Below are 13,978 nucleotides of genomic sequence, written 5' to 3' on the forward strand. Positions count from 1 at the left end.
ATTTTTGCATCTATGTTCATTAGAGGTATTGGTCTGAAGTTTTCTTTCTTTGATGTGTCTTTTTCTGGTTTTGGAATCAGGGTGATATTGGCCTCATAGAATGAGTTTGGAAGTGCTCCCTCTTTTTCTATTTCCTGAAATAAATTGGAGAGTATTGGTATTAGTTCTTCTTTAAAGGTCTTATAGAACTCAGCTGTGTACCCATCCAGTTCTGGGCTTTTCTTGGTTGGTAGACTTCTGATGGCATCTTCTATTTTATCACTTGAAATAGATCTGTTTAAATTGTGTATATCATCCTGATTCAATTTGGACAAATTATATGACTCTAGAAATTTGTCAATGTCTTTGATCTTTTTTTCTATTTTATTGGAGTACAAGTTTTCAAAATAATTTTTAATTATCTTCTGTGTTTCTGTAGTGTCTGTCATGATATTTCCTTTTTCATCACATATGTTAGTAATTTGCGTTTTCTCTTTCCTCTTCGTTAGCATGGCTAAGGGTCTATAAATTTTTATTTATTTTTTCCAAGAATCAACTTTTTGTTCTGTCAATTTTTTCAATTGTTTCTTTTGTTTCAATTTCATTGATTTCAGCTCTGATTTTAATTATTTCCTGTCTTCTACTGCTTTTGGTATAGATTTGTTCTTCTTTTTCTAGGGCTTTAAGAGGTAATGTTAAATCATTTATTTGTTGACTTTTTCTTCTTTTAAGGAATGAACTCCATGCAATGAACTTTCCTCTTAGAACTGCTTTCATAGTGTCCCAGAGATTTCAATATGTATTATCTGTGTTCTCATTCACCTCTAATTTTTTTTAATCTCCTCTTTGATGTCTTCTGCAACCCATTGTTCATTCAGTAGCATATTATTTAGTTTCCAGGTGTTGGAGTAGCTTTTATTTCTTATTTTATCATTGATTCCTAATTTCATTGCATTATGTTCTGATGGAATGCAGGGTAGTATCTCTACTTTTTTATATTTGCTAAGAGTTGCTTTGTGGTGTAATATATAGTCTATTTTAGAGAAGAATCCATGTGCTGCTGAGAAGAAAGGTGTATTCTCTAGTTGAAGAATGAAATATTCTACATATGTCAGTTAAGTCTAAGTTATTGATTTTATTATTGAGTTCTATAGATTCTTTGTTCAGCTTTTGTTTGGAAGATCTATCTTGTGATGAAAGAGGTATGTTAAAGTCACCCAAAATTATTGTGTTGTGATCTATTTGACTTTTGAACCTGAGTTGTTTGATGAACATAGATGCTCCATTGTTTGAGGTATATATATTTATAATTGTTAAGTCTTGTTGGTGTATGGTTCCCTTGAGTAGTATGTAGTGTCCTTCTTTATCTCTTTTGATTGACTTTAGCTTAAAGTCTACTTGATTTGATATGAGGATGGAAACCCCTGTAGCAAAAGATATTTCTATTACACTCGATTCAAATCTAATGAATTTTAAAAGGCACTTTGAAAAAAGCCGGTCACTGTAGTGCATGCCTGTAATCCTAGCAGCTTGGGAGACTGAGGCAGAAGGATCACAAGCTCAAAGTCAGCCTCAGTAACTTAGTAAAGCCCTAAGCAACTCAGTGAGACCCTGTCTCTTAATAAAATAAAATTTAAAAAGGGCTGGGTATGTGGCTCAGTGGTTGACCACTGAGTTCAATCCCCAGTACCTCTCCAACCCCCCCACCCCCCCAAAAAAAGGAAACAAATAATTTGTCCTCCATGCTTTGACAGACTTTAAGATTCAAAGTTTTCACAAATGATAGCTTTTATTTATACCCAGGGCCTATTACCATTTTATAAACTCTACATGGCATTTGTGTCTCTTTTTGTTTCCCTGGGGCCCGTGTGTCAACCAATTTCATTTTAGTTCCATCTAATCCTCTTTGTGGTGGTTTCAATTATTGTAGCACAAATAAAATTCACTGGCTCCAATAATTTAAAAATGCAGACTGAATGTTCCCCTGTAGGGGGTGCAATCTGTTTTAAACTCTTAATATATGTAATGAAACCTATAAACCATATAGGAAACATACATAGGTTCTATCCATATTGTTTCACATAGGTTCTTTATGTAGTTTGAAAATTGGTAAAATTTGACAGCAGCCATTTTTTTCTGAAGTTATAAAATTTTTACAGTGTTAGGATAAATGCAATAAGTTTAATTTTTGTTGTGATCTTAGACATTGTATTAATCACAGTTCTCTTTTAAAATATTTTTAAAATTTTTATTCTTTTCCATTTTTATTGGCACATTATAATTATACATGATAGTGGGTTTTATTATTACATATTTGTACATGCACACAATTTAACAAATATAATTTGGTCAATATCATTCTTTTTTTTTTTTTTTTTTTAATTTTTTATTGTTGGCTGTTCAAAACATTACATAGTTCTTGATATATCATATTTCACAATTTGATTCAAGTGGGTTATGAGCTCCCATTTTTACCCCATATACAGATTGCAGAATCACATCAGTTACACATCCATTGATTTACATATTGCCATACTAGTGTCTGTTGTATTCTGCTGCCTTTCCTATCCTCTACTATCACCCCTCCCCTCCCCTCCCCTCCCCTCTTCTCTCTCTGCCCCCTCTACTGACATTCGTTTGTCCCCCTTGTATTATTTTTCCCCTTCCCCTCACTTCCTCTTGTATGTACTTTTGTATAACTCTGAGGGTCTCCTTCCGTTTCCATGCTTTTTCCCTTCTCTCTCCCTTCCCCTCCCACCTCTCATCCCTGTTTAATGTTAATCTTCTTCTCATGCTCTTCGACCCTACTCTGTTCTTAGTTACTCTCCTTATATCAAAGAAGACATTTGGCATTTGTTTTTTAGGGATTGGCTAGCTTCACTTAGCATAATCTGCTCTAATGCCATCCATTTCCCTGTAAATTCTATGATTTTGTCATTTTTTAATGCAGAGTAATACTCCATTGTGTATAAATGCCACATTTTTTTTATCCATTCATCCATTGAAGGGCATCTAGGTTGGTTCCACAGTCTAGCTATTGTGAATTGTGCTGCTATGAACATCGATGTAGCAGTGTCCCTGTAGCATGCTCTTTTTAGGTCTTTAGGGAATAGACCGAGAAGGGGAATAGCTGGGTCAAATGGTGGCTCCATTCCCAGCTTTCCAAGAAATCTCCATACTGCTTTCCAAACTGGCTGCACCAATTTGCAGTCCCACCAGCAATGTACAAGTGTACCCTTTTCCCCACATCCTCGCCAGCACTTGTTGTTGTTTGACTTCATAATGGCTGCCAATCTAACTGGAGTGAGATGGTATCTTAGGGTGGTTTTGATTTGCATTTCTCTGACTGCTAGAGATGGTGAGCATTTTTTCATGTACTTGTTGATTGATTGTATGTCCTCCTCTGAGAAGTGTCTGTTCAGGTCCTTGGCCCATTTGTTGATTGGGTTGTTTGTTCTCTTATTGTCTAATTTTTTGAGTTCTTTGTATACTCTGGATATTAGGGCTCTATCTGAAGTGTGAGGAGTAAAGATTTGTTCCCAGGATGTAGGCTCTCTATTTACCTCTCTTATTGTATCTTTTGCTGAGAAAAAACTTTTTAGTTTGAGTAAGTCCCATTTGTTGATTCTAGTTATTAACTTTTGTGCTATGGGTGTCCTATTGAGGAATTTGGAGCCCGACCCCACAGTATGTAGATCGTAGCCAACTTTTTCTTCTATCAGACGGCGTGTCTCTGATTTGATATCAAGCTCCTTGATCCATTTTGAATTAACTTTTGTGCATGGCGAGAGAAAGGGATTCAGTTTCATTTTGTTGCATATGGATTTCCAGTTTTCCCAGCACCATTTGTTGAAGATGCTATCCTTCCTCCATTGCATGCTTTTAGACCCTTTATCAAATATAAGATAGTTGTAGTTTTGTGGATTGGTTTCTGTGTCCTCTATTCTGTACCATTGGTCCACCCGCCTGTTTTGGTACCAGTACCATGCTGTTTTTGTTACTATTGCTCTGTAATATAGTTTGAAGTCTGGTATCGCTATACCGCCTGATTCACACTTCCTGCTTAGCATTGTTTTTGCTATTCTGGGTCTTTTATTTTTCCATATGAATTTCATGATTGCTTTCTCTATTTCTACAAGAAATGCCGTTGGGATTTTGATTGGCATTGCATTAAACCTATAGAGAACTTTTGGTAATATCGCCATTTTGATGATGTTAGTTCTGCCTATCCATGAACAGGGTATATTTTTCCATCTTCTAAGATCTTCTTCTATTTCTCTCTTTAGGGTTCTGTAGTTTTCATTGTATAAGTCTTTCACCTCTTTTGTTAGGTTGATTCCCAAGTATTTTATTTTTTTTGAAGATATTTTGAATGGAGTGGTTGTCCTCATTTCCATTTCAGAGGATTTGTCGCTGATATACAGGAATGCCTTTGATTTATGCGTGTTGATTTTATATCCTGCCACTTTGCTGAATTCATTTATTAGCTCTAATAGTTTCTTTGTAGAGCCTTTTGGGTCTGCTAGGTATAGAATCATATCATCTGCAAATAGTGATAATTTAAGTTCTTCTTTTCCTATTTTGATGCCTTTAATTTCTTTCGTCTGTCTAATTGCTCTGGCCAGTGTTTCGAGAACTATGTTGAACAGAAGTGGTGAGAGAGGGCATCCCTGTCTTGTTCCAGATTTTAGAGGGAATGCCTTCGATTTTTCTCCATTCAGAATGATGCTAGCCTGAGGCTTAGCATAGATTGCTTTTACAATATTGAGGTATGTTCCTGTTATCCCTAGTTTTTCTAGAGTTTTGAACATAAAGGGATGCTGTACTTTGTCGAATGCTTTTTCTGCATCTATCGAGATGATCATATGGTTCTTATTTTTAAGTCTATTGATGTGGTGAATAACATTTATTGATTTCCGTATATTGAACCAGCCTTGCATCCCAGGGATGAATCCTACTTGATCATGGTGCACAATTTTTTTGATATGTTTTTGTATCCGATTCGCCAGAATTTTATTGAGGATTTTTGCATCTAGGTTCATTAGAGATATTGGTCTGTAGTTTTCTTTCTTTGAAGTGTCTTTGTCTGGTTTAGGTATCAGGGTGATGTTGGCCTCGTAGAATGAATTTGGAAGTTCTCCCTCCTTTTCTATTTCCCGAAGTAGCTTGAAAAGTATTGGTATTAGTTCCTCTTTAAAGGTTTTGTAAAACTCTGCTGTATACCCATCCGGTCCTGGGCTTTTCTTAGTTGGTAGTCTTTTGATGGTTTCTTCTATTTCCTCAATTGATATTGGTCTGTTTAGGTTGTCTATATCCTCCTGACTCAATCTGGGCAGATCATATGACTTAAGAAATTTATCTATGCCTTCACTATCTTCTAATTTATTGGAGTATAAGGATTCAAAATAATTTTTGATTATCTTCTGTATTTCTGAAGTGTCTGTTGTGATATTGCCTCTTTCATCCCGTATGTTAGTGATTTGAGTTCTCTCTCTTCTTCTCTTCGCTAGCATGGCTAAGGGTCTGTCGATTTTGTTTATTTTTTCAAAGAACCAACTTTTAGTTTTGTCAATTTTTTCAATTGTTTCTTTTGTTTCGATTTCATTAATTTCAGCTCTGATTTTAATTATTTCTTGCCTTCTACTTCTTTTGCTGTTGTTTTGCTCTTCTTTTTCTAGGATTTTGAGATGAAGTATGAGATCATTTATTTGTTGGTTTTTTCTTTTTTTAAGGAATGAACTCCAAGCAATGAATTTTCCTCTTAGAACTGCTTTCAATGTGTCCCATAGATTCCGATATGTTGTGTCTGTGTTTTCATTAATCTCTAAGAATTTTTTAATTTCCTCCTTGATGTCTTCTATAACCCATTGATCATTCAGTAACCTATTGTTCATTCTCCAAGTGATGTATTCTTTTTCCTTCCTTCTTTTATCGTTGATTTTCAGTTCCATTCCATTATGATCAGATAGGATGCATGGTATTATCTCTACTCCTTTGTATTGTCTAAGAGTTTCCCTGTGACATAATATATGATCTATTTTTGAGAAGGATCCATGTGCTGCTGAGAAAAAAGTGTAACTGCTTGATGTTGGGTGGTATATTCTATATATGTCAATTAAGTCTAGGTTATTAATTGTGTTATTGAGTTCTATAGTTTCCTTATTCAACTTTTGTTTGGAAGATCTGTCCAGTGGTGATAGAGGTGTGTTGAAGTCTCCCATGATTATTGTATGGTGGTCTATTAGACTCTTGAACTTGAGAAGAGTTTGTTTGATGAACATAGCTGCACCATTGTTTGGGGCATATATATTTATGATTGTTATGTCTTGTTGGTGTATGGTTCCCTTAAGCAGTATGTAGTGTCCCTCTTTATCCCTTTTGATTAACTTTGGCTTAAAATCTATTTTATTTGATATGAGTATGGATACTCCTGCTTGTTTCCGAAGTCCATATGAGTGATATGATTTTTCCCAACCTTTCACCTTCAGCCTATGTATGTCTTTTCCTATCAAATGCGTCTCCTGTAGGCAGCATATTGTTGGGTCTTGTTTTGTGATCCATTCTACTAGCCTGTGTCTCTTGATTGGTGAGTTTAAGCCATTAACATTTAGGGTTATTATTGAGATATGGGTTGTTCTTCCAGCCATATTTGTTTATTTATGTTACTAAACATGGTTTGTTTTCCACTTTGATTATTTTCCCCCCTTTAGTGTCCTACCTCCCAATGTTGGTTTTCATTGTTATTTTCCATTTCCTCTTCCTGTAATGTTTTGCCAAGGATGTTTTGAAGAGATGGTTTTCTAGCTGCAAATTCTTTTAACTTTTGTTTATCGTGGAAGGTTTTAATTTCATCTTCCATCCTGAAGCTTAATTTCGCTGGAAACACAATTCTTGGTTGGAACCCATTTTCTTTCAGTGTTTGAAATATGTTATTCCAGGATCTTCTAGCTTTCAGAGTCTGTGTTGAAAGATCAGCTGTTATCCTGATTGGCTTACCCCTAAATGTGATCTGCTTCCTTTCTCTTGTAGCTTTTAAAATTCTCTCCTTATTCTGTATGTTGGGCATCTTCATTATAATGTGTCTAGGTGTGGGTCTCTTATGATTTTGCACATTCGGCGTCCTGTAGGCTTCTAGGATTTGGGGTTCTGTCTCATTCTTCAAGTCTGGGAAGTTTTCTCGAATTATTTCATTGAATAGATTGCTCATTCCTTTGGTTTGAAACTCTGTTCCTTCCTGTATCCCAATGACTCTTAAATTTGGTCTCTTGATGTTATCCCATATTTCTTGGATGTTCTGCTCATGGTTTCTTAACAGTCTTGCTGAGGTGTCTATGTTCTTTTCAAGTTGAAATACTTTATCTTCGTTGTCTGATGTTCTGTCTTCTAAGTGTTCTACTCTGCTGGTAGTATTCTCAATTGAGTTTTTAAGTTGGCTTATTGCTTCCTGCATTTCTAGGATTTCTGTTTGTTTGTTTTTTATAACCTCTATTTCCCTGTATTGTTGATCTTTTGCTTCTTGGATTTGTTTATGTAATTCATTGTTGAAGTGATCTTTCATTGTCTGATTTTGTTGTCTGATGTCTTCCTTGAGACTCCAGATCATCTGAAGCATGTATATCCTGAATTCTTTATCTGACATTCCATCAGCTGCAGCTATTACCTCTTCTAACGTTGAGTTGACCTGCAATGCTTGTGGTCCTTTCTTTCCTTGTCTCTTCATACTGTTCGCGTTCCTTTCTTCTTGGTGAAACTGTTGTGCTATTGAATTTTCCCCCTATATATTTATATTGGTCTTGTATAGTTGCAAAGTCTCCCTCGCAGGCGCGGGCGGCGGCTCTGCCCCTCCTCCAATTGGGGCAATGTGCCTACCACACCGGCAGGCCGCTGGGCCTGCTCTGCCAGTCGGTAGCAGGTCCGCCGACCTTGCAGGCGCGGGCGGCGGCTCTGTCCCTCTGCGGGCCGCTAGGCTTGTTCTGTCGGTGGTCGCAGTTCTGCCTACTTTGCAGGCGCAGGCAGCGGCACTGCCCCTCTGCAGGCCTCTGGGGCTGTAGTGCCAGTAGGTCGCAGGTCCGCCTACTTTGCAGGCGTGGGGGGGCGGGCGGCTCTACCCTTCCTGAGGCCACTGGGCCTGTTCTGTCTCTCGGTTGCAGGTCTGACCTGTTCTGATGGTGGTCTCAGTTCCGACTACCTTGCAGGCGCGGGGGGGAGTGGGCGGCTCTGCCTCTCAGCAGGCCGCTGCTCCTCTTCTGCCGGTGGGTTGCAGGCCCGCCTACCTTGCAGGAGTGATTGGAAGCTCTGTCCCGCCGCGGGCCACTGGGCCTTTTCTGTCGGTGGTCACAGTTCCCCTACCTGGCAGGCGCGGGGGGTGGGGGGCGGCTGTGCCCCTCAGCAGGCCGCTGGGCCTGCTCTGTGTTTGGTCCCAGTTCCCTCTACTATGCCGGCGCAGGGGGAGGGGGCGGCTCAGCCTCTCAGCAGGTGGCTGCTCCTCTTCTGCCGGTGGGTCGCAGGCCCGCCTACCTTGCAGGAGTGATTGGAAGCTCTGTCCCGCCGCGGGCCACTGGGCCTTTTCTGTGGGTGGTCACCCTTCCCCTACCTGGCAGGCGAGGGGGGTGGGGGGCGGCTCTGCCCCTCAGCAGGCCGCTGGGCCTGCTCTGTGTTTGGTCCCAGTTCCCTCTACTATGCCGGCCCAATATCATTCTTAATCAGTATTCTCCAGGGAAGCAGAACCAATAGTAGCATGTGTGTATATGCATGTGTATGAGTGTGTATATATACATACATATTTTATGCATACTCATTCACACATGTGTTTATATACGTATGAAGAGAGATTTTAATTGTTTGTGTGATTGTGGGGATTGGCAAGTTGAAAGTCAAAGAGCAGGTTGGAAACCTAGAATGTCAGATAAGATTTTATGTTGCTGTCTTGAGTCTAAAGGCAGGAAAATCAGGTGAAATTTCTATGTTGCCATCCAGAGGCAGAATTCCTTCTCTCAGAAGCTTCAGTCTTTGCCCCTGTGGTCTTCGATTGATTGGCTGATTCCTTACTATTATGAAGACTATTTACTTTTCTTCATACCAACTGATTATAAATGTTAATTACATCTAAAAAATGCCTTTATAGAAATATCTAGACTACAGTAAAACCAAACAGTTAAGTACCACAGTCTAACCAATTTGACATATAAAATTTATCATCACTTGCATACATTTTGTCAGTGTAGTCATGAATCAAATGAAAGCTAATGGTAGCTAGGTTTTGGTTAACTTGAACTCAGTGGTTTCTACAACTCCTCAGTAATAAAGATGCCAAGTTATATCTTAGTACTCCAAAGTTGAGTGAATGGAACGTAAACCATGAACCATAATTCTTATGGGTTGGATTTTTTTCATAACATTTTTAATCGATTTTTGGTACTGGTATTGTTCTAGTTTGTTCTTTGAAACTTAGCTTTCAAGTTCAATATTTGGCAGTTTCAAATGCATACTTAGAATAGTGGCTGAAATGCAGACAAGAGAGACTAATCAGCTGGCTCTTCTGTGTAGTTTCTGCAATCTTAAAATTGTTACAACACAGAATGTTCCAGGACCTCACACAGATCCATAAAGGGTATCTCTGGTTATGGTCCTCATGTGGTTTGTGCATGCCTCCAGCTCAAGGAAATGTTAAGCTTGCTTTTCCGCTGACCCACACAATCCAGTTGGGAATCTTCTAGTTACTCACCCGTTAATTTTTTTTCTTTTGTCTCAAAAACTTGGTCTTCTACAGTTCAATTAATCTTTTTAGTTGTTTTTCTTTCTATAATCCTAATGGGGTTTTTCTCTTTCCCTTTCTCTTTCTTTTTCTCTCTGGTTTGTTCAGTTCTGATCCTGATGTTAATAACATATTATCATGCATTTCTTTTTTTCACTTTATGACTTCAGCTATATATTTCTTTTCTAGGGTTATTATAGTATGCTGAAGCAAACTTCCTTCAAATGGTAAATGGAAGTTTATTATGTGTGTTTCTTTTCATCGTCAGGAGTTTGATCTCTCCATGACTTTCCATTAACATGGCATCATGTGACCCCCATGGTTGGGCAGGAAATTAGTTTTTGTCCAGAATAGCAGGATACAACAGAAATGATTTTCTTAATTCCAATGACTCTTTGCTGCAGGAGCACAAATTGAAATAGTGGCTTAGTGATTGACTTAACTCATTAGACAGCCTGCTGATAAGAAATTGTGTTTAGACTTTGGAAGAAAGGGGAGTGGTTTTTTTTTTTTTTTTCAGGGCTCAGCATAGATCCCAGTTACAGAGAAAAGTAAGAAGGAAAATTCTTATTTACATGTAATATTGAGCAATATTCTATGTCTCAAATCAAATTTCATGGGATTAGCCATTTGTCAAATTATGTTCTCACACCCTATTCTGGAATTGTGTGTGTGTCTATGTGCAGTTTTGTTCACAGGGGTAATTCCTCATATTTTTTTTTTTTTTAGAAATTTTACTCTGTTTCTCTTTTATTAAAGAAAAGTAATGAGAAATGATAAAAATGCTTTTTTACTCTTACCTTTTTTTTTTTTGGCATGCTCAGCTTTTTCAAACTGTTTATTTTTGCAGATGTATTTCATCAGTTCTTAAGAATGAAGCTTGGAATGTTTGCTGGCTTTTAGGTTAGTACCACCCAGAAACTGAAAAAAAAATGTTTTCTTAAAATATGATATTGGGAGGGGGAGGAAGTACGGAATGTTTTCATTTTTTTGAACTATTAGATTTTAAAAAAACATTTGCCATGCATTTTTTAATATTTAAGTATTTTAAGCAAAGTAACACTGCTTTTTTTTTCAATGTGGTGCTTATTTCAATTTAATATTGGCTTTTTGACTCTTGTTTTGGGTTGGTATATCCATTGTTTTATGATTTTTATGGAAAGGGTACAAAAGATTCCTCATTTTATTTTCCCTAGAAAATTTGAATATACTATTCATACCATCCTAGAACTATTTGTTATCATTCAGAGTTTCCTCTAAAGGTTTAGTCTCCAAGGATATAGATTCTTAACAATAGATTGTGCACATTTCTTATAGAGTATTTTTATACAGTTAAAATAATATTAAGATATTGTTCCAATGCCTTTTCTTTGAACTGAACTAGAATAACATGAGTTGAGAAAATGACCTGGCAAGGTTCATTCCTTCGTTTGACAAACATTTATATTAAGCCTCCCAGTGGTGACAGGCATTGACGCCATTCTGTCTCTTCAGAAACAGTTTAGCTTGAGACAAAAATGAAAGCAAGTACATTTGAGTATAATGCTTCAAAAAGGATCCTTTTTCCTGATGGTGTCCTTCCACTCTGGCCATCTCCACCCTGTACCTGCTACTTTGGTCTGTGAATTTGGCAAGTAAAGCAAGGACACAGAGAAACTTACTGTGAAATCAAGAAATACAGTTTAAGCCAACAGAGAACCATGGTTCTGTGCTCCATTTCTCTTAAATCCTTGATAAAACTAATGCAGGCAACACAGCAGGGCTTCCTGAGTTAGGGAATGCATCACATGCTCTTGAAGAAAAATAAAATTCCTATGGAATTCTAGTGTTGACTGAAGTTATTTTTATTATAATTTACTTACACTGCTTATTATGTTACTTCATATGCACAAACATCAAACTACATATAATTTTATGATTAGATATGTTAATCTAAACAACATAAAACTAAAGCAAATTTTCAAATTAAATATAAATAAAACTACAAAGCCATCACAATTCAAATGAACAGCACTGTAATTCAGCTCAATCCACATTGATTTACTAGCATGGGTACTTGGCTAAAACAGTTGTTGATTTGGGGGAGTTATAGTAGAAAGATGTCCATTCTAAGTCTTGTTCTTTGGATCATCTGTTTCTCTTTTTGAGTTTTGATAATATTTATCCAACAAATGCCCACTCCCATGTTATTCAAGACAATATTAATGCCTTTAAGTTTCTGATTGGAAGTTAGGTTAATTAGGCCTCATCTTTAACCAAATTCCACTGGAGTACTCCTGGAATAGCACATTAAAGAGGTATTCCACTGAAACTCTCTAAAGCATCACCACTTGAAGGTAAAGCCAGCCTAATCAACAGCTTTGTTAAACAGGTGTCATTAAACAAATACAGTTGCTGCTAGGATCAGGAATAGAAAATTCTTTTTTGTGTACTTTTTTGCTTATTTCCAATACATTGATAGAACTCAGGTAGACAAAGATGACACTGGTTCTTCCTTCCACTTTCTGCTTATTTGGACTTTGGGGCTTTTCAGTCATACACCTTTTCATGATGTCAATTGACATAAACTCAATGGTATATACAAACTTCTGCACAAAAATATCATGGGGTCCATCCAAAGATGTAGACTGACTTTAAAGTTTTTAGATTATCACAAAGATTAAAACAAAAGTAATTTTAAAAATATCATCAAGAATTTGAAGAGCTTTTTTCTTCTTCTTCTTCTTCTTTTGGTACCGGGGATTGAACTCAGGGGGCACTCAACCACTGAGCCACATCCCCAGCTCTATTTTGTATCTTATTTAGAGACAGGGTCTCACTGAGTTGCTTAGCGCCTCGGCATTGCTAAAGCTGGCTTTGAACTCACGACCCTCCTATCTCAGTCTGCTGAATTGCTGGGATTATAGGCATGTGCTACTGCGCCGGGCTTGAAAAGCTTTATAACAGATTTATACACCTTAGTTTGAGAAATGTTGCCAACATAGAAACCCAACAGTTTCCTGATGGTGAAAAAAAGACTTCAATCTCCAAATCTAAATTTCTGTCTCTCTAATCTTTTAGATAGTTTTACAATTCTAAATTCTGTTAAAGTATAAGAACTATAAAGATGTTAGCTCTGCTGTGAGCCTGACATATGAAATACATATACTTTTGATATGTCCTTGGCTTTAGGAGAGAAACTTTAATGCAATGCTGTAAATTTTTGATTTATTGATCTGATCTGCTCATCACTCTGATCTAACCTACTTAGCTTGGCTGAAAGAATAATTGGGAAGCTCAGTTCAGATTTGGTGTCTTTTCTATCCTGGTTATGGTCAATATTGTCAGTTTTATGTTTGAGTATATAATTTCTATTTTATTTTACTTTGAGAGTTATGTTGTTCAAATTTTCATGTATTACTGATTACATGTTATTGGAACACAAAGAATAGCAATGGACTCACCAAAGTTTTCCTGATTGATCTGTGTTTTAAATACCTCCATGTATTGCATTACTGTCCCTGCTTTATTATGCAACTTTAAGATTCATTATTTCTATCCTAATTGACAATCAGTATAGGACACAATCAGTGCTTGAAAATTCAAATAGAGAAAACCTATACTTTTCGTGATGTCAGGAACTCTGCTTTTTTTTCCTCTCCCCCCAATTTATTTCTAGCAGAATAAATTATTAGGGGCAGAATTTCAATCAGATCAGGAGCATAATGTGTTTGCATTAGATCAGAGATGATTGCAAATTCCAGCTATTGCTTGCTGCAGTGTTTTGCACATAAAAAGTGCTTATTGTAGCTAAATAAAAGAATAAACAGATGAAGAATGAATGAATATAGGTTACTTATAGTATAATGGTATTAGTTTTTGCTTTGTTTTTTACAGAGGCAAATTTGGATTGTTTCCCATTTGAAGCTGGAGACTTTGTTCTATAGATCTCATTGCCTCAGGTTTTATTTACTTTTGGAGATGCAGAAAAAATCTTTTGGAAAATTTGTTTTTCCTTTGCCTAATGTACTAATGATGAGCGTGATCTTTGGATAACCAGTGTGCCTGTTACATTGCAGGAAACAGTCATCATAGATCACATATCAAATTGTGTATGGATTTGTACTTTGTTTTGCTTTTCAATTTTAGTTGAGGTTCACCTGTCATCCTAGGACCTCAGACTTTCCTTTGTCCTGCACAACAGACTGAGATTTCCCTATACTTTACTGGGGCTGGAAGAACCATGAAATGATCATTTGTAGTGGT

General features: G+C 37.0%; 1 protein-coding gene across 3 annotated transcripts in view; it reads left to right on the forward strand.

Moving 5' to 3' along the window:
• Acyp2 (acylphosphatase 2) overlaps window positions 1-13,978 on the forward strand; it is a 178,057-nt gene that overhangs the window by 71,198 nt on the left and 92,881 nt on the right. Inside the window, exon 4 of one of the 3 annotated variants that reach the window (XM_071601237.1) lies at window positions 10,584-10,636. The exons of the other annotated variants lie outside the window; for them this stretch is intronic. Coding sequence (XP_071457338.1) covers window positions 10,584-10,636 — 53 coding nt within the window. The remainder of the gene's footprint in view (window positions 1-10,583; window positions 10,637-13,978) is intronic. 3 annotated transcript variants of the gene reach the window in all.

Source organism: Marmota flaviventris, chromosome 14, assembly GCF_047511675.1.
Source record: "Marmota flaviventris isolate mMarFla1 chromosome 14, mMarFla1.hap1, whole genome shotgun sequence".
NCBI lineage: Eukaryota > Metazoa > Chordata > Mammalia > Rodentia > Sciuridae > Marmota > Marmota flaviventris.